This window comes from Cervus elaphus, chromosome 32 (genome assembly GCF_910594005.1).
Source record: "Cervus elaphus chromosome 32, mCerEla1.1, whole genome shotgun sequence".
Taxonomy (NCBI): domain Eukaryota; kingdom Metazoa; phylum Chordata; class Mammalia; order Artiodactyla; family Cervidae; genus Cervus; species Cervus elaphus.
This window is the reverse complement of record NC_057846.1, coordinates 39,209,379-39,229,774: the sequence shown is the minus strand read 5'-3', so window position 1 is coordinate 39,229,774 and position 20,396 is coordinate 39,209,379. Positions and strand designations below refer to the sequence as shown.

At 45.2% G+C, this 20,396-nt stretch overlaps 1 protein-coding gene across 1 annotated transcript in view; it reads right to left on the bottom strand.

The window, feature by feature from the left end:
* Nucleotides 1-4,070: 4,070 nt before the first annotated feature.
* The window catches only part of KCNU1 (potassium calcium-activated channel subfamily U member 1), a 136,404-nt gene continuing 120,078 nt past the window's right edge, over nt 4,071-20,396 (bottom strand). Inside the window, exons 23-27 of the mRNA XM_043893676.1 lie at nt 18,189-18,260; nt 14,999-15,138; nt 8,999-9,193; nt 6,524-6,648; nt 4,071-4,642 (exon numbers count right to left, since the gene is read on the bottom strand). Of these exons, the coding sequence (XP_043749611.1) occupies nt 4,231-4,642; nt 6,524-6,648; nt 8,999-9,193; nt 14,999-15,138; nt 18,189-18,260 (944 nt within the window). The 3' untranslated portion in view covers nt 4,071-4,230. The remainder of the gene's footprint in view (nt 4,643-6,523; nt 6,649-8,998; nt 9,194-14,998; nt 15,139-18,188; nt 18,261-20,396) is intronic.

Sequence of the window (20,396 nt, the reverse complement as noted above, 5' to 3'; positions counted from 1 at the left end):
AATAATCATTATGAATTAAGTATCTGCCATATTACCAAAGGATCTAGTGTTATGACTTATATCAAAATGTAAGTGAAGTGAAGTCACTCAGTCGTGTCTGACTCTTTGCGACCCTTTGGACTATAGCCTACCAGGCTCCTCTGTCCATGGGATTTTCCAGGCAAGAGTACTGGAGTGAGTTGCCATTTGGGTACATTATATCTCTAGGTAAAGGGTTTGGTTCTAGAGTTATGGTGTCACTTGGCACATAAGTCTAGGAGGCCCTCTGCCAGCTTTATTTTTCAAGACTGGCAACAGAAATGCTCACATACTGGCAAAGGTTGCATATACCTCAATATTTCTTTAGCCATATTTTTGGTACCTATTCCCCTAAGGTGCTGGCAAGTAAAGAACTTTTAATTCAAATTTCTCTGCTACATTGAAAGTGAGACCATTTGAGGGCTAAGCTTTTACTCTGAAGGTTCAGAGGCTAAGTCTAGATTAGAAAATATATATAAAAACTGTGAGCCTGAGGATTTGGATATGCATAGGGCTTATCCATCCCTTTCTGGGAATATTTTGTTTACAAAAAATATCTTCACGACCCAGATAATCACAATGGTGTGATCACTCACCTAGAGCCAGACATCCTCGAATGTGAAGTCAAGTGGGCCTTAGGAAGCATCACTAAGAACAAAGCTAGTGGAGGTGATGGAATTCCAGTTGAGCTCTTTCAAGTCCTGAAAGATGATGCTGTGAAAGTGCTGCACTCAATATGCCAGCAAATTTGGAAAACTCAGCAGTGGCCACAGCTCTGGAAAAGGTCAGTTTTGATTCCAACCTCAAATAAAGGCAATGCCAAAGAATGCTCAACTACCGCACAATTGCACTCATCTCACACATTAGTAAAGTAATGCACAACATTCTCCAAGCCAGGCTTCAGCAATACATGAACTGTGAACTTCCAGATATTCAAGCTGGTTTTAGAAAAGGCAGAGGAACCAGAGGTCAAATGCCAACATCTGCTGGATCATCGAAAAAGCAGGAGAGTTCCAGAAAAACATCTATTTCTGCTTTATTGACTATGCCAAAGCCTTTGACTGTGCAGATCACAATAAATTGTGGAAAATTCTGAAGGAGATGGGAATACCAGACCACCTGACCTGCCTCTTGAGAAACCTGTATACAGGTCAGGAAACAACAGTTAGAACTGGACATGGAACAACAGACTGGTTCCAAATAGGAAAAGGAGTACTTCAAGGCTGTATATTGTCCCCCTGCTTATTTAACTTATATGCAGAGGACATCATGAGAAATGCTAGGCTGGAAGAAACACAAGCTGGAATCAAGATTGCTGGGAGAAATATCAATAACCTCAGATATGCAGATGATACCACCCTTATGGCAGAAAGTGAAGAAGAACTTAAAAAGCCTCTTGATGAACTTGAAAGAGTAGAGTGAAAAAGTTGGCTTAAAGCTCAACATTCAGAAAACTAAGATCATGGCACCCAGTCCCATCACTTCATGGGAAATAGGTGGGAAAACAGTGGAAACAGTGGCTGACTTTATTTTTCTGGGCTCCAAAATCACTGCAGATGGTGATTGCAGCCATGAAATTAAAAGACACTTACTCCTTGGAAGGAAAGTTATGACCAACCTAGACAGCATATTAAAAAGCAGAAACATTACTTTGTCAACAAAGGTCCATCTAGTTAAGGCTATGGTTTTTCCAGTGGTCAGGTATGGATGTGAGAGTTGAACTATAAAGAAAGCTGAGCGCTGAAGAATTGATGCTTTTGAACTGTGGTATAGGAGAAGACTCTTGAGAGTCTCTTCAACTGCAAGGAGATCCAACCAGTCCATCTTAAAGGAGATCAGTCCTGGGTGTTCATTGGAAGGACTGATGTTGAAGCTGAAACTCCAATACTTTGGCCACCTGATGTGAAGAGCTGACTCATTTGAAAAGCCCCTGATTCTGGGAAAGATTGAAGGTAGGAGGAGAAGGGGAAGACAGAGGATAGGATGGTTGGATGGCATCACCGACTTAATGGACATAGGTTTGGGTGGACTCCAGGAGTTGGCGATGGACAGGGAGGCCTGATGTACTGTGGGTCATGGGGTCTCGAAGAGTCGGACACGACTGAGCTACTGAACTGAACTGAACTGAAACTGCTATATTGATAAAATGGCTCAGGGAAATGTGACAAAGAAGTAGTACTGTCTTCTCAGTAGATATCTGGTGGCACCTCTTCCCAGGTCACGAACTAGCCTCCCTTCCCTGAGGACAAGTCCTGCACTCAGAGATACCCTGTTCTTCATCCACTGATAGCTGGATGGAGAAGCCAAAGCTGAGTCCTCTTCATACTTTCTTTTAGAAATCAAGATCTGATACACAGAAATAGGCCAGTTAAATCTCTGATGTGCCTACAACTCCAGCTGTAATTTTGGAATTGCAAGGAAATATATTTTGCCGTGTATACAGAAAAACAAAGTTCATTTGTAAAAAGAGAAAGATGAAGATGACTTAGCTAAGCTTAAAAAAATTTTAAAAAGGATTCTTGGTCTCTGACAACTTTTCTTTCAATCACTCTTTTTTCCCCTACATATATTGAGTTAATTTCATTACAACTAAAGCTTTCCCAATACAAAAAATTTTGTTCGTGGATGAATATTTTGTTTCATTTCCTCTACTAGAGGAAAATGTTTACAGGTGCTGGGGTTGAATTAACTAGGTTTAAATATGGATTCAATCACTTACTAGCTAAATTCAGTAATTTGGATACACTCATGCTAAAGTTTGTTGTTTAGCTGAAATTAAAATTTAACTGGGTATCCTTTCTGGGAACTCTATTTGTGACATAGTTTCTTCCTTTGTCAAATGGAGGTAGTGATACCAAATCAACGAGGGTGTTGTGAAAAATGTCAAGGATATCATAAACATTATGTAAAACCACTTATGAGAAATATGGTTTATCAATTTCTTTCCTTCCCCCTTCTCCCTGTGTTGTATCTATAACACAGAAGGCACTGCTTACAAGGCTCACCGTGCGTGTGTGCTAAGTCGCTTCAGTCGTGTCTGACTCTTTGCAACCCTACGGACCATAGTTGGGTGCCAGGCTCCTCTGTCCATGGGATTCTCCAGGCAAGAATACTGGAGTGGGTTGCCATGCCCTCCTCCAAGGGGTCTTCCTAACCCGGGGACTGAACACACATCTCTTACGTCTACCTGCATTGGCAGGTGGGTTCGGAGAAGGCAATGGCACCCCACTCCAGTACTCTTGCCTGGAAAATCCCATGGACGGAGGAGCCTGGTAGGCTGCAGTCCATGGGGTCTCGAAGAGTTGGACACAACTGAGCGACTTCACTTTCACTTTCTTTACCACTAGCGCCACCTGGGAAGCTCAGGAAGTTCACCAGTTGGGAGTAAGTACTTCCTGGATGTGCTGAACATCTACTCTGTTAACAGAGTAATACCCGGGCAAAATGACCTAAAGATGCAGTTTACAAGGAAGTGGACTGGTTCCTCTTGGAACACTGGGAAATGTTTTACTACCTCTCTTGAGTTGTCTTTGTTCTTCAATAAGAGAATCTGGAGGGTTATATATTTCAACCTACCTGACTTCACCCAGGTACCCCATTTGAGGATACTCTAATATTCATTTTTGTGCCAGGCCATGCCTAGGCTTTCATTATACACAAATTGCTTTCCAGTTCAAACAAGTATCTCCCCAAGTGGCTGCTCTCATCTCCTATAGAAACAGATGAGGAAAGAAAAAGCATGCGAGAAAAAGAGAAGATGATAATATACTAGTTCACTAGTTGCTTGTTTGAAGATAAAGAATGTAAGATGCTTGGTTTGGGGCTCTTTATGTCTTGTCTCTTATGTCTAAGTCCTTCTCACTTTTATCTTGATGACTTACATTCCCTGTCTGGAGGAAACCCAGTCAAGTATGAAGAACGTCTTTGACATAGCTCCAAACATGTTTCCTGCCTAAGGGACACAGAGCAATGCACTTCCCTTACAGAGGCATTTATCATCTATTTCTTTATTTATTACACCAGGTCCAGTGGGATTAGATCAAACTTTTGTGTCTTCCTAAACAGTGTGGGCTTGCTGGTCTACCCTCCACTGGGCAATTGGTGCACAATGGCAGACTTCGATGGTTATCATCCGTGTTCAAAGTCACCATCTCTGGAGATGCTGTGTAAAGAGAGAGCCAGGTGCCCCTGGGGAATAACCACAAGTCTGGTCTAATTGTGAAAGGTATAGGCATCTTCCACTGTGGTTTCCTCCATGCTTTCTTTTCCATTTTCTTCCACAGTTTCACCTGGGTATGTGCAATGGTGATGAGATGAGTGTTTACTGCCCAGAGTCAATACTGCTTGCTTAGAATCAGTAGCAGGGATTGGTTTTGGCTCCAACAAAGGGACTGGCCTATAGGGCAGTTGTGATACACTCTCCCTGGCCTGGTCAACCAGAGGTGTTTGGTCAGGATTTACGTCTGTGACCGTATTTTCTTTCAGTGGCATTATATTTATAATTTCACACGCAGATGAAGATGAACTATCCTTTTGGTAACAAGAGGTGCTGAAAGGGATGGCACAGAACACAAGATCTGAGGGCAGCAGCGTAAACTCATTTTCTGGCCGGGTAATCACAAACCTGTAAGAAAAGCCAAACATGAATTCTGTACCCCTGCAGCTGGGACACTGTGGGTGCAGGCAGTGACCAAAATAAGAAAGTCACTTTGCTGGGGGACAGAAGAGGATAGAATTCTGTTTTGCCTTGCTTTATTTGGTTTCTGATTAATAATTAAAAAAAAAAAATCTTTGGTGTGGTGCAACAGGAGAGGCCCTGGACTCGTAACTGGGAGACTGGTGTTTTCATCCTTGTCTCTGAAACCAGCCATCTTTGACCTTGGACATGCTGTCTCCCTTCTGGGTCCTGCTCTTCCCATGATTTTAATGGGAGTGGGGTAGGACCACGGTTTGGGCTAGTCATTTTATAATGGCTTTTCTAACTGTAGGCTATGGGCTTGCCTATTCTCCCAATCACCACAGTCCACAGCATTTCCAGAGGTGTTGGGGGGAAGCAGATGGAGCCCAGACATAGACAGACAGACAGAGATGGAGGGAGGAGGTATCAGTATCATTCATGCTTTCCAGAGCCATTTCCTGAGCATCATTCTCTGCCATCTTTGTGGTCAACGGTCTACAGCCATACCAACCTCCCTCTTGACTCATCAGTGTCATCCACAGAGCTCCATGTTTATTTAAGCCTTTGGCACATGGGACGCGTTTTCTCTCCAACTCCAGGGCCGCCGTCACCTGACGTGCCTACAGTGCCTGCATGATTTATGACTCCAACAGGCAGACCAATTTCTTTGACTTCCACTCCCCAGCGATCTTTATCTCCTAACCACTTTCCTGGCCACATACTGATGTTATGACTTCCTGACATATCCTGCCGACTACAATCTTACACTTCAATCAATCACTCTCTGCCCTCAACTTCCCATCACTCTTTCTCTCTCTCGTTTCCTTACTCTGAGGACCACTGATCTTGAATTTCATCAGAATTTCCCATCCCCCTGTCCTTTTGTAGTCTTGCTTCTACAAATCCACCATAAACTCCTTCCTTCCATCCTTTGCAGCAATTACTGTAACTTTTACCTCTTTTTCAACTCCCTGTGAACTTCCCCCTCTCTCTTCTCTCAGCAGGGGCTTAGCCATCTGTTGCTGAGAAATCCTAGTGTTATGTTATGTAAACATTCCCGGAAGCTCAGCCCTCATCTGCAGCCAGATTGACCTTGGCATCCTTTCTTTCTCCTCTCTTCTCCTCTGAGCAGAGAAATTGTCTTTCTGTGTATTCACCACAACTCCACTTGGAGTGATTTGACTTCCTTCCCCTTTCTCCTGAAACAGTCCATTTCCACTCTGGTATTTTTAATTTCTCCTTCTCTACCAAGTCCTGCCCACTCCCACCATGAGACTCTCAGCCTGGAAGTCCATCACTGTGCTGTCTACAAATGGCATGATCTTTTTTTTTTCCTCCTCCCTCCACACACATTTTCTCTGTCTTCCCTCCTGCTGTCACACTGATCTTTCTTTAAACTGAAATCTCTACATATCATTGCCATGACTTAGATGGACCAAGCACAGTGGCTAGAAAAGGCACTCAATAAATATTTACCCAGTGAGCCCAGCAGTGAACAAGTAGATCTTTCCAATGTGGACCGTGGCTTTCAACTTTAAAAAGTTGCACAGCCATGGGTCAAGGGGTAACTTACAAAACAACTCAGACTTAAAATCTGGGTGTACGGCTCAAACTTCACTGGGGATAAAGATGCCATTCTCCTCACATGGCCAGTACTTACTGAATCCCAATTATCAGCGTTCGTTCCTATTATTTATACTGATTCTACATATCTACTTCCCCGTACCCTTCATTGCAACTAGGGGCCTTGAGCTCTGGCCACCCTTTCACTCTGAATGAAGTCACTTTGGCCATTATGCTTGGATGGGGGCCCAGCACCTTTGGCACCAGCATACTTCCCTTTTGTGCTCTGGATTGTGCTCTTCTTTGTCTATCATGCGGTATAAGCCGAGGCACAGGACTCCAAGATTATTTAATGAGCCGCAGAATATTTGTCCAAAAGTCTTTCTTGGCTGGGGAGAGAAAAGAGTAAAACACATGACCAGTGGCACTTAAAATTAAGCCACAGCAAACACTGGCATTGTCATCTGCTTTTCCCCCCAGTAGAAACCTGGAAGACCTGAGAGCCATCTCCTAGGACCTTTGTGGTGGTAAGTGGCCAGGAAACCAGGTTTACCATTAGTCTTGGACATCTCATACCAGCAGCTGTTTCACTCTGGTCTTTGAAGAGCCTCTGACACATGGGGTGCTGCGAGGTGTTACCCTTGCTTTTATCAATACTGATACGTTTTGGTAATGACTAACAAGGAACAGTGAGTGCCAGGTTGGAAATGCCATTTTCAAGGCATGCCATGAGCTGGGATGTTAAGTGACCTCTGGGGAGTGGTCTTCTTTTGACCCTGCTCTCAGGCCCCTACCAACAAGGCACTACAAGTGGACCTCAGGTTCCAAAGCAGCAGCAAATGGATCCAGGGAATTCGAAAAAGAACAGTCTGTGTAGTTCTGTGATTCCTCAGGGTAAAAGAACAGAGTGAGGACCACACATCAGTGGAGAAGAAAGGGCTTACCAGTCCACTGGCACCTCTGGTACCAACAGGACGTGGCCAGCGGCAGCCATCCTGGGCTTAGAATCACTCACAAGTCAACCTTAGATGAGGAATCCAGGACCACAGAGATTTGAAGGACAGTACCACGGAGGGAGCTTTGGAATGCTGTGTACACTGGGCAGTCAGATGCACAGGGCGTGAGGTTTGCCCTTCTTGGTGGTACCTGCTGAGATATGGCAGGCACAGAGGCTGGAGGTTTGTGAAGAAGGGGTTCTGCTCATGTCTCTGTAAAGGCCGGGCTCTGACAGCGACACTGGGGAGCCGGAGGCCACGCCACTCAACACCAAACCCAGGGGCGCTACACTGACAAGTGGACTCCTCTTTGCAGGGCTGGACTTGACTCAGATCCCCAAATGCCAGATGCCTCATTGGAATTTTCCAGAATTATCTTTTCCTTGCTGTAATCCACTGTTTGCTAGTTCTGAGGACCAAGGAAACTTGGGCATTTTTCACTGGCTGGCCCAAAAAGATTCTTAGGCCCAAACATGGAGTCCTTCTGCCTGATTTCAGATGACATGATCCAATTTTTTTAATAGCTAAAGTGTAGGGAGAGTGGGCAGGCCCTCAGTCAGAGTGCCTTAGAAGGACCCTGCTTGGCCACTGGTAGACAATATGGTCTTAGGCAAGTATCTCAGCTTCTTGATCTGTTCAATGGAATTAAATAATGATACCTACCTTGTAAATCCTTGGATAGATTAAGTGAAAAAAATAAAAATAAAGAGCAGACGAGCCTAAGCAAATGCTCAGTGACTATTAATCATTATACTTATCATCAGTATCCTTGTCAAAGGACAAAGTTGTTGAACCCTTCTGATGCTTCCAGGGCACTTTATTTTTTACCTGGAAGATGAGGATCATATCAACTGCTTGATCTATCTCAAGACAAATACAACATGTGAAAATGCTTATACACTATAAGCTGTCTAGGAACGCAGACAGGTTGGATTCTTTCCAAAACTCAGGGAGGTAAGGACATGGGAAACTATTATGAGAAAGAAGATCTGTACAGCCACTTTGGAGAACAGTGTGGAGATGCCTTAAAAAACTGGGAATAGAACGGCCACATGACCCAGCAATCCCACTGCTGGGTATACATTCTGAGGAGACCAGAAGTAAAAGAGACAGATGTACCCCAATGATCACTGCAGCACTATTTACAATAGCCAGGATGTGGAAGCAACCTAGATGTCCATTGGCAGATGAATGCATAAGGAAGTTGTGATATACATACACAATGGAATATCACTCAGTTATAAAAAAAGGAGCACATCTGAGTCAGTTCTAATGAGGTGGATGAACCTGGAACCTATTATACAGAGTGAAACAAGTCAGAAAGAGAAAGACCAACACTATCTATTAATGCATATATATGGAATTTGGAAAGATGGTACCAATGATCCCACATTCAAGGCAGCAAAGGAGATAGAGATGTAACTAATAGAATTTTGGACTCAACAGGAGAGGTGAGGGTGGGATGATTTCAAAGAACAGCATTGAAACATGTTCATTAACATATGTAAAATACATGACCAGTGTGAGTATGCTGCATGAAGCAGGGCACCCAAAGCCAGTGCTCTGGGACAACCCAGAGGGATAGGATGGGGTGGGAGGTGGGAGAAGCGTTCAGAATTAGGGGGAACACATGTATACCTGTGGCCAATTCATGTCAAAGTAGGGCAAAAACCATCACAATATTGTAAAGTCATTATTCTCCAATTAAAATAAATTTTTTTTTTTTTAAAAAGAGCTGACTCACTTGAATGGCTGACAGGATAGTCTGGTTTAAGGAGAGCAGCCCCAGCTTACACCGCATCTTTCCATGTAACATTGTAGAACAGCCGATATTCAGCCCAAATAACTTTTCTTTATCCAGATGTTGTTCCAGCTGAAAATTCATTCCTCCTGTCACTAGCATCTGAAGTAATTCTACAACATGGTAGTTGTAGAAAGCCTGGAAAGCAAGGAGGAGGCACGTGAAAAATCAGAAGAGCTGTTATGTAGACCGTGGAGGTGAGAGAGGTGGGAATTAGTGGGCATGGCTGTCTGAAATGGATCTGATGGTCCAAATCTCCATCTCTCGTTATCATTAAATTTTTTAAAGGTTTTTTTTTGGGGGGGGCATGAATCACTTTTAAAGTCTTTACTGAATTTGTTACAGTATTGCTTCTATTTTATGTGTTGTTTTTTTGGCCTCGAGGCATGTAGGATCTTATTCACTCTCCAACAAGGGACTGAACCTGGACCACTTGCATTGGAAGGTGAAGTCTTAACCACTGGACCACTAGGGAAGTCCCATCATTATCCTTATTAAAATCAACCAAAAGCTGGTGGTTTGGGCATGATGTTGGGTTAGTCAAAGTGCAGAGAAAATAACTCTGACCCCATTCTTGCTCCTCAGGGAACACTGTAGCAGAAGAAATTAATGGGTAAGTGATACTGACCCCATGGACGTCCCCGCTCCCAAAAATGATCAGAGAAGAACAGCAGGCCATAGATACCCAAGTAATATCAATATGTATTTAAAAATATGCATTTCGTCAATACATTTTCCTTATGTTGTTGCTGTTTAGTTGCTAAGTCATGTCTGACTCTTTTTGACACCATGGACTACAGCATGCCAAGCTCCTCTGTCCTTTACTATCTTCTGGAGTTTGCTAAAATTCATGTCCATTGAGTCGGTGATGCTATCTAAGCGTCTCATCTTCTAATGTCCCCTTCTCCTCTTGCCCTCAATCTTTCCCAGCATCAGGGTCTTTTCCAATGAGTCGGCTCTTTTCATCAGGTGGCCAAAGTACTGGAGCTTCAGCTTCAGCATTTCCTTAGGGGACTATGGATATTATTATTGTCTATTCTTGAATCTTCTGGATGTGGATCTACTTATGTTCCTTTTGATTCTGACCTATGTGAAGATAGGTATTATCTCTCATAGCTGTTACAGAACGCTTCAAAAACTGTGTGTGTTGAGTAAATGAATGGAATTTTAGAATATTTGACATCAAAATGAAGCCAGAGATTGATGTGTGGGTCAACTTAGTTTGCAACTAGCTTAAGTCAGAATAAGCATAGCCATTTTCTTAAGCTTCTTTTCCAAAGGATTCCTACATAGCATGTCGACTAGGCAGTGACATACATGGAAACATCATTGTAATAACTGCCCACGAGGTTTTCTCAAATCTATTGTTATCCATGTAAAGTTTTTAATTTCCTACCTTTGTCTTAGTTAAATTGGACTTTCACTCCAGTAGAAATAATTTACATGGCTACAGAGCACTTACGTAAAAAATCAGTACTTTTTTTTCATTATAAACAATAGGAATGACTTAATCGCTATTGAGTAATTTTTAACCATTGACTTTCTCTATGTCCAAATTCAGGGATTTGCCTCCTGAAGCCTGGGTTGTGAGAGGGGCCTCTTTACAAGTCTCATTTGCTATCCATCACTCAAAATGCTTGCAGAAAGATTGTCTAGAAACACACATTTGGACTTTCACTGTCAGACCCCTGGTGGAAAACCGAGTTCAGACTCATTTCTGTGGCATTCAAAGATTCACAAGATCTGACGTTCCCTCCAGGGCACACTGGTCTCTCTGCAGCCACTCAAGCTACACACTTACTCCTTCATGCCCTTGCTTTGGAACATCGGCTTCATCTTTCCTTTATGAAACTGGCAGACTCTTCACTGGCCTCCTTATCAGAGTGAAATTTTCCTTGCTTTGCAATCCCATGGTCACTGGCTTTTATTCTTCTGCATTTGAGAGCTAACTGTTCGGAGGGAACACATCCAGGTTTGAATCTTGGGCTGGCGTGTTCTAGCAGAATACCTTTTGGATAAGTCATGCATTCTCTTAGCCACAGTTTTATGATCTTAAAGCTGACATGATATTACCCATTTTTGAGCACTATTTGTGGGATTAAATGAGATACACAGCACGCACACTGAATTCTGTTATCTCTGACATTGGTTCTCATGTACCTAGATCACCTGGAGTGATATTTGTGAGAGCAGATTTCCAAGACCCCTGATCTCCTGGATCAGAATTTCCAAAGAGGAGTTGGAATCAAAATTTAAAGGGCATCTTCAGTGGTTTGGACACCAGTGGTCCTCAAACCACACTGGGAGGGAGCCACACTGCCTGAAATGAAGTCCTCTTTCAGACAGACGATGTCTACTCCATATGCATGTTTTCGGGAGTGCATTGGACCAGGCAGGTGTAAGAATATTGAGTGCAAAGATGATTGCAAATAATTAATTATTGCAAATAATTTAAAAAATGGAGTGCAAAAATAGCTGTAAGAATATTGAGTGCAATTGGCAGCTGATTTTTAACAAGTAAATGCATATTGCTAGGAAAATGTAGAGACCACTGTAGAAGGTAAGCTGGGAAAGAAATAATTTAAGTCAATTAAGAGAAAATAAAAAGAATTTCTATAGTATTTTTCAGATTAAAGATGACTTCAAATGCTTTTTCCATCCTCATGTCCAGACTGCAAAGTTTCCCTAAGTGACATTCCTTTCTGTTGTGTCCTGTGACCACCCAGAAGGATGCTTATGAATCCAGCTCCCTGAAATCCAGGAGGGTGCAGAGGTTGTAAATCCAGGCTGGGCCACAATCCGTTTAAGAACAAGTGGCCGCAGTGCAGAATGATCAAACATAATGCTGTTAGGATAATTCTCCACTGATTAAAGAAAAAGGTGTAACTTCTAGGGTTATCCTGGTGTCCATGGCTCTGGGGAAACGTACTTTACATATTTAATGGAGAGAGGCTTAGCTTTTGAATATATCATTTCTTCAGTGTTGACATCAAAAGGCTTGCGATTCTATACTGGGGGGAAATAATGGGATTTACATGTCACCCTTACTCTGCGAGCTTGTCTAATATCCTTATTATTCGGGGTTTCATAGCACTACCCTAAGGGTCTCTTCTTTTTTTCTTTACTCCCTCCCTCTCTTCCTTCACTGTATTTTTTTTACTTTCTCAAGAAAATATGCAAGTTGAAATGTGCTTGAAATAGTTTAGGGCTTCTAAACTTGGAGAGTGTTTCTAATATAATCAGATTTACTAGAAGCTGGACTTCCAATGCTAGAAAATGTTGTAGAAAAAGGTTTTAACTTTGAACTACAATGAAGCTTGAGGTCTCTCTCATAACCCAGGATATCACTCCTTAACAACACAGATGCTAACAGCCTAGCTACTTCTGAGAGTTTCTCAAAAGGCCTGAAGACCAGCATTTTTTGAGTAATACTTCCAAGTTGAGAATGAGGCTATATGGTAGGAAAATTGAGTGAACTCAAGAAACCAGGTAACTTTCGTTACTGTCCTTACCTTTTTATAAGTAAAGGAAAATGCTCCCTCCTTCATGTCCAGTTCTGAGATTCTATTATTAGAAAGTCCTGCTCCCATGTATGTGTGTGTGTGGGGGGGGGGGGGCGGGTGGCGGGGGTCTGAGTGCCCCACCCCTAGAATTTTTTATACTTTATTTTTTTAAATTTTGTACTTATTTTTGGCTGTGCTGGGTCCTCACTGCTGCATGCGGGCGACTCTGGTGGTGATGCGTGGGCCTCTCACTGTGACGGCTTCTTTTTGGGGAGCACGGGCTCTTGGGCACAGGCTCAGTAGTTGTGGCACACAAGCTTAGTTTTTCCATGACATCTGGGATCTTCCCGGATCAGGGATCGAATCCGTGTCCCCTGCATTAGCCACCAGGGCCCCCTCCAGATTAAAAGCAAACCTCAATTACACATTATGGGTGTGTTTCTCCAGCTGGGCCAGGTGTTTACAGTAATATTCCAGGGGATACCTAAAGATACTGTGTTGGCTGAATCAGAATATTTGGAGGGAAAATCCATTATTTTTTATTAAAAAAAAAATTACAGGTGTATCAGGGGGTAGAAGGGGAAAAGTGCATGAATATCTCAAACAGAACTTCAGTGCTTCCAAGGGCCAAGTTCACACCACTTTATTCAGGCTCTGTTCTCTCCCAGGACCTGTGAGTTTCTTCTTGTGTTTCTCACTGGCGATTTAGAAGCGCAGAGCAGTTTTCAGAGGACTTGTGAGCAGGAGGAGGAAATAGAGGTGACCAAGACTGGAGTCGAGGAGGGACCTCACCCTGTTCCAGAAGCTGCAGAGGCGTCAGCCCCGTTTATCCAAGGTAGCCCGTCCTGAACACACCTGCCGGTAGCCCCACCCTCTGCAGAGGAGGGCACCAGGGAAACACACATTTTGATTCTAATTATAACGTCTGACTCTGCAGCCACGGGAAACCAACCTCTTTGTGCATCAAGCTGGACAGCCGGCAGGAAGGGCCCAGTCTAGAAGATGCTTCTTGGGGAGGGAAATGATGGGACGAAATGGACATGTGGATGAATGGCAGACAAGACTCCCAACTGGGACCTGGAGACATGACTCGAAACAGAGGGGAACAGGAATCTGGTTCTCTTATTTTCTGCCTCTCTGTTGGGCAGATTCTCTAACTTCTAGGTAGTAGTTTCTAAAGTCTTGTTAACAACTGAAATCCTTCTTCTAATCAAGCCATATGCAGGAGCCTCATGTGGGATCCAGCTGAGAGTAGAACTGTTCTGATTGGGGGAAAGTGGTGGGGACACATTGGGAGGTGGAGCACCCCGGTGCCCTCCTCCCTGTCCATCCCATGGGGGCTCCAGAGCACCCCAGGAAGCAGGTTCCTCCAAGCACAACTTCACCTCAGTGTACTCAAAGCACACTCTTCATCACACAAAGAGACTTCTACAGCGGCAGTGGATCTGGTTGCAAAATCTAACTCTGGAACCTTAGGGATTCGTCACGTGTGAGTGCAGTGACCTTTGGCACCTTACTCACCCCTTTAGGCTTCAGATTCCTGATCTAGGAAACAAGGCTAGTGGGACTTCCCTGGTGGTCCAGTGGTTAAGGACTTGCCTGCCAATGCAGGGGACACAGGTTTGATTCCTGGCCGGGGAACTGAGACCCCGCATGCCACGGGGCAACTAAGCCCGTGAGCCACAACTGCTCAGCCACAGCTGCTGACCCTGCACACCCCAGAGCCTGCACACCACAGTGAAGACTGGCCCCCGCTCACCACAACTTGAGAAAGCCCATGCTCAGCAATGAAGTCCCAGCGCGGCCAAAAATAGATACATAAATAAAAAGAAGGCTAGGAATTGTATCCTCCTACTCGGGTTGATGGGAGAATTAAACAGCTAATGTGGGTAAGGCATTTAGCAGAGATCTTGGGCCCAAGGAAGAGCCTGAGGGATGATGTTATGACTGTTCCTAAGGTGGGTTCCCTGGTGGCTCAGATGGTAAAGAATCTGCCTGCAAAGTGGGAGACCAGGGTTCGATCCCTGGGTTGGGAAGATCCCCTGGAGAAGGGAATGGCAACCCACTCCAGGATTCTTGCCTGGAGAATCCCATGGACAGAGGAGCCTGGGAGCTACAGTCCATGGGGTCGCAAAGAGTCAGACAGTCGGACACGACTGAGTGACTAACATACGTTGCAAGGTGGGTTCTGTGCTATTGATGTGCGTATTCCCCCTGGTATAGAGTGTCCTGGCTCCAAGGGCTTTAAGTTTTTAATCTTAAAAATGTAAGCTTCCCTTGCCACGTAGTTACGAGAAAAGGCAAAATAATGTCAAGTGTTTCTGGAAAATCAGAGAATGCAGAATTGTGAGGCATCAGTTAGCATCATCCCTGGACCCCCATGTGCTCTCCCCTAGGCAAGGGGCTGGTCGTGTGGGCTCCTGGGCTTCATGGTACTCACTGTGGCCAGGAGGGAATCCAAGAAGCTGCCAGAAAAGACGGTGCCTGTGGCGAAGGAAGTGCTCAGATGCAGGTTCGTTCCGGGGAAGTTCCCTTCCATCCCACTGAGCTGTTCAATAAAGTGGATGTTGGAAGGATTTTCTGCAAGAAAAGAGGCAAAAGGGAAAGGCAGGCAGACAAGTTTAGGAACACAGGACTTCCAGAGCAGACTGACCAAGTGCGGGGGGTGGGAGTAGTGTGGGAACCATTGCTCAAAGGGACAGATGCCACTATGGGGTCAAGGTGGGACCTGCCGCGATTTTAGTACATTTTTCTTTCCAAGTATCTTCATCCCCTGAAGATGGGATGTCCTCTTGGGTACCTTCATCATCAAGGAGTTATTCTTGTATCTTAGGTTCAGTTTCTCCAAGCAAGTGTCCTGAAAGTCACCCTGTATAATTTGTCTTTCAAGCCAGGACACTTTGGGGGGGAAGGGGGGAACATTTTCAATGATCACACAGGGATAAAAGACATAAATGGAACATCTGCTCACCCCTGTTATTGTCTTTTTCTCCAGATACTGTCTCACAGATGGCGTGGTATTTACTTAGTTTCTTACAGTCATGTGGGCCCAGAATGAGTTAATCAGGGGCTTCCAAAACTTAATGTGCAAAGTGAACTAACTGGGGATCCTGTTATGACACGCCTTCTGATCCACCGGGTCTAAGGTGGGCCTGAGTGTCCGTGGATCCAACAAGCTTCCAGATGCTGCTGCTGCGGCTGATTTGTGGACTACACTTTGAGTAGCAAGGGCTTCGAGAATCATCCTAACCAGATCAGGGCGGCAGCACCCGGATTATCCATGAGCAAATCTGTGCTGGCCCCAAGCTATAGCTCAGACCCCTGTAGGCAACCTCTGCACTCAATGCAATTGGTCATTTCTAGGACAGCGGAGGCACTGACTGTCTTCGTTCCAAGACTATTGCTTCAAAAATGTTTTTGAATAGAGGACAGCATTGGCAGACAGTGATAATGTCTCCTACCAGAGCAAAGGGAAGGCACGCTTACTGCCCATTATAAAAGATTCTGGTTCCTGAAGCTCAGGGTTCCTCCCCAACAAAGCAATTCACGGTGGGTCCAGGTGTCACTTGGTCCTCTTCCTGCCCCTCTGTGGGAACTAGGAAGGCTAGGGAAACCAACACAAAATTGAGGATGCTACTGATGTCACTGTGGGCACTGAACTATTCACTGTCTCTGACCCAGTGGTCCTGTGTCTTCCATAAACTGGGCAGATTAACCTGTTATTACAGCTTGCAAGTTGCAAGAAGTCTTAGATCCTTCAAAGTTCTGGACTGTCCTATTACTGATCCAAACAAATCTATTGGACATACAACTGAGAGCACACTCCTTACTGAGCTTGGATTGGTCCCTGATTCTTAAAATTATTCCTTAGTCAAGTTTGGGGGAAGCAATAGACTTCTGGTATTAGGGGATAATTTTCTTCCAAGAACTATGTATATTTATAAAAGATGAGGGAGGTATGACTAATATCAACCCAAGTTTCCTATGCACACATACTTTCTTCCTCTTGTACCGCCAACCCTCCGCACACACACACACACACCCCCCAGAAGCCCTTGTCCAATTCTTGCTGTGTCATCCTAAACCAGCGGCTTCAGCGTTCCCAGTCATTTTCCTGCATTGTACTCTCTGTACTGAAATGCTGGCTCTCAAATCTGCAGCTCTCTGTCACTGTGATCCTTCCTTGCAGCCAAAGAACAGAAACGGGGTGAACTGGCAGGAGAATTGTTAGGCTAATTTGACAGGTGGTGCCAGGTGCCAGAAAGTGTTTAGTTGAACAAAGCTGAATGTCCCTGGAGAGTGACCAGATGCATTTCTGGGGCCAGTGAGAAGCTGGCTCAACCCTTCCCAACCAGTCTAACTTACATGAAACTTAGGGTATATACACATCGGGGTGACAGATGGCTCAAAAGGGAATAAAAATAAAACAAAAATGAGAACAGTAGCCAACAGTTTTAGGGTGGTTACAGACAGACTGGCAGGTACGAGTCAGACTCAATGGCTCTGAGATATTCCAACCTGGATTTGAAGAGCTAGGGCTCCGGGGCACAGTGACTAGACTGTTGCCCACTTTCCTAGGCACAGCCACTCCCAAACTGCACATTGGTTCCTCCCATTGGTTCCTCTCTATGTTCACCTGCTTCAATTCTAGAACTATGAGGTCTGTTCATCTGCTTGGTTAAAGTTTCATTTGGCTTACATGCTCTGAATCATAAAATTCCCACTAAAACATTTGTTACACTCTTGAATCAAGTCAAATCTCTTGCCCAGGGCCAACTTTAGAGATTGACTTTGAGCTGATCCAACCTGTGTTAAAGGTACCGCCCCCTCTTCTGTAACTTCCCCTTTTCTCACCAACTATTACCAGTATTAAATCCAGGGTCTCCCCGAGTACCTCACAAACACCCCCAAATGTCCTCGGCCACCCACCTTCTCTGCCTTTCTTGCTGCCCCCGGGGCTGCTCACATCTGGGGAAGTTCCATATACATTCGTTTTCCATAAGGTGTTGATGAGAGGTTAACAGCCTGGCCTGTTAGTTCTGCTATGGAGCATTCCTGTTTTATAAGAGCACTGCTCAGGGCTGGGATCAAGAAGACACTGGGGACTCAGGAGCAAGCCTCTTCCTAAAGTCTGCACCCCCGGTCCTCACTGGCCTCACCCCAGCGCCTGCCCTGGGGTCACCACAGGAGAGGAAGGAGCCTGATGGGCAGAGAAGCTGGTTCAGGGAAAGCCTTTCTTGCAGTTTTCAAATCAATGTCCCCTCCCCTGGGGGGGTTCCCTCTGAACGAGGCTGAGACAGGCGCTGGTCTCCTTCCCCAGGAATCTGCAGGAGTGGGGAAGGCAGGAGCCACTTCTGCCCCAACCGGCGCCCCCCAACACACATACACGCGCGCGCACACACACACACACACACACACACACACACACACACATACACGCCAGGCTCTGCTGGATGACGTCAACATCACCGATCGAATAAAAGCCTAATACAACATCCTGCAAGCACAGCATGGTCTCTCGGCCTCCTTCTGGGTCCTCAGTCCTTTGACGGTGGATCCTAAAGGCAACCCTGGGTTACATCGAGCACACAGACTTCTCCCTTGAATTCTGCCCTTGAAACACAACTTACTCAGTTCGGTGAGAATGGGGATCCTTCGGTACTTTGATTTCCTGGGACTGCTACTGAAGCCCCTGGCAAACTCTGCAGAACAGACAACAGGGAGGAACGGGATCGATAAATGTAAACGCGATGGCTGGTGACACAGACAAGGATGCGGAAGTGCACCGTGGCTCTTGGTGCTTTAGCTTAGCAAACTGACCCTCACGCCCAAATCCCAAATCCTTTTCTATAATTAGGAAAAAAAAAAAGTCTCAGCCTCTGCTTTCCAGTTTAGTGGGGTGTGTGTGTGCATTTTCTAAATCAGCAGTCCTCAACTTTTTTTGGCACCAGGGACCAGTTTCACAGAAGACAAGTTTTCCATGGGATGGTTTCGGGATGATTCAAGTGCATCACATTTATCACACACTTCATGTCTAATCTAAAGCCACCACTGATCTGACGGTGGGTACCGGTCTGTGGCCCAGAAGTTGGGGACCCCTGTCCTAAATGACATTTCAGGTGAATTCCAAAAACAGGTGGCACTTTCCCCTTAGCTGTTTATTGGCAAACAAAGTTTAAATACAATTGTTCTGCACCGTGTGGGGTCCCGGGTGATGGCTCAGGCAGGCAGTGCCTCAAACCACATCCGTTTGCTTGTAGAACTTTCAGGAAACTGTGAATAAGCAGGAGTGCCTCCCCAGGAGCGCTTGGGGACTCATGGCCACTGGGGGGCTTCTGACTCCTGGTGCTTCTGCCTCTTTGGGGTACTGCTGGCCTGAGGCTCTGCCCACATCCTCTTTCTTCTTCAGCAAGACTGCCTGCCTTCCAGGTCTGGTTGGTCTTTCCAATGCGTAACGTCTCGGGAATGCCTTAAAGGCTGGGACTGGAGGTCACAGGGGCCTCCGCCCTTTGCTTTCAGTTCCTGCCTTAGGGGACGAGGCCCTTCCTCTCTGTCCACGAGCCTCAAATGCCAAAGGGAGTCGGTGCCCAGCCCCGGCCCGGAACACAGCCTCAGCTCGTGTTGACAAATGGGGAGTTTCGAAAACAAGAATGACACCAGAGTCTTGGTCGCCAAGTTAAACCCTCAAAAAAGGTAAAGAAAGAAAACGGAAGAGAGAAATAGGAATCTAGGATCCTGATTAAAAGCAAAGAAACACAACCAAGCAAAACAAATACCTGATGCTCTCATCAGGAGCTCTGCTTTAAAGCTGCTGGTTAGGGACCTCCCTGGCAGTCCAGTGGCTAAGACTCTGGGCTCCCAATGCAGGGGGCCCAGGTTCAATCCCTGGTCAGAGAACTAGATCTCACATTCTGAAACTAAAGATCCCGAGTGCTGTATGCCCCAACTAAGACCCCGTGCAGCCCAAACAACCAAAAAACTGCTCGTTACCTTTTTTGAACTTTACTGAGAACAGTAGGCATGAAAGGGGGAAAAAATATCGTGAAACTTAACACCCTAACCCTAACCCTAACCCTGACCCTAACCCTAGGGTCATCAAGATTCTCTGTTGCCGTGGAAGAAGGTGAAATATGTGGAGAATCTTTTGTTTCCCAAGCCAGGGAAGTGGTGGGGAGGGAGAGTGAGATGAACAAGGTTGGTTTGGTAAGCGAGTCTGAGAAACAGACCGAGGCGTGGTCGTGGGGAAGCTGGCCACTGAGACGGGGTCGGGAAAAGGGGAAATCCAGACAGAGGTTTGGTTCCCAGATGGAATGCTAAGCTCGGCACTGTTAACCACCTCTCCCATCTCCCCCAGAAAGAGTCAGCAACAGGGCCACTCCTGGTTAATGCAGAGTAGAGCTGAATACATTTCTGATTGTCACCAAAATTCTGAGTAGATTTAGGGTAAACACAGAAGTGACCCGGTGTGGGGGCCTGGGAGGGTGGGCAACACATGCAGTTAACAGTTAGAACCGGAAGCAAATGGCCTTAGGACTTTAGCAAAACCCTTTAGCTTTCTTCAAGGAAACAGACGCCCTGGGGCAAACCTCATCCACACAGCTATTAAAGAGGAGGGTTTGCATGATGGCTAGAGATCAGATATCCAAACTCACTGGGAAATCTTATTGCTGATGGGATCTGAATATATTCAACTCTTTTTCCTAAATTTCTAGGACTGTCATAATGCAGAGGCTTGGGGGAACTGAGATTCTATCTGACTTTCCTTCTTTCCACTCTCGTCTCCTTCCTACCTGTCCTCTGTCTATGATTCTTTAAGGAGTATCGGCTCCAGGTTAGAA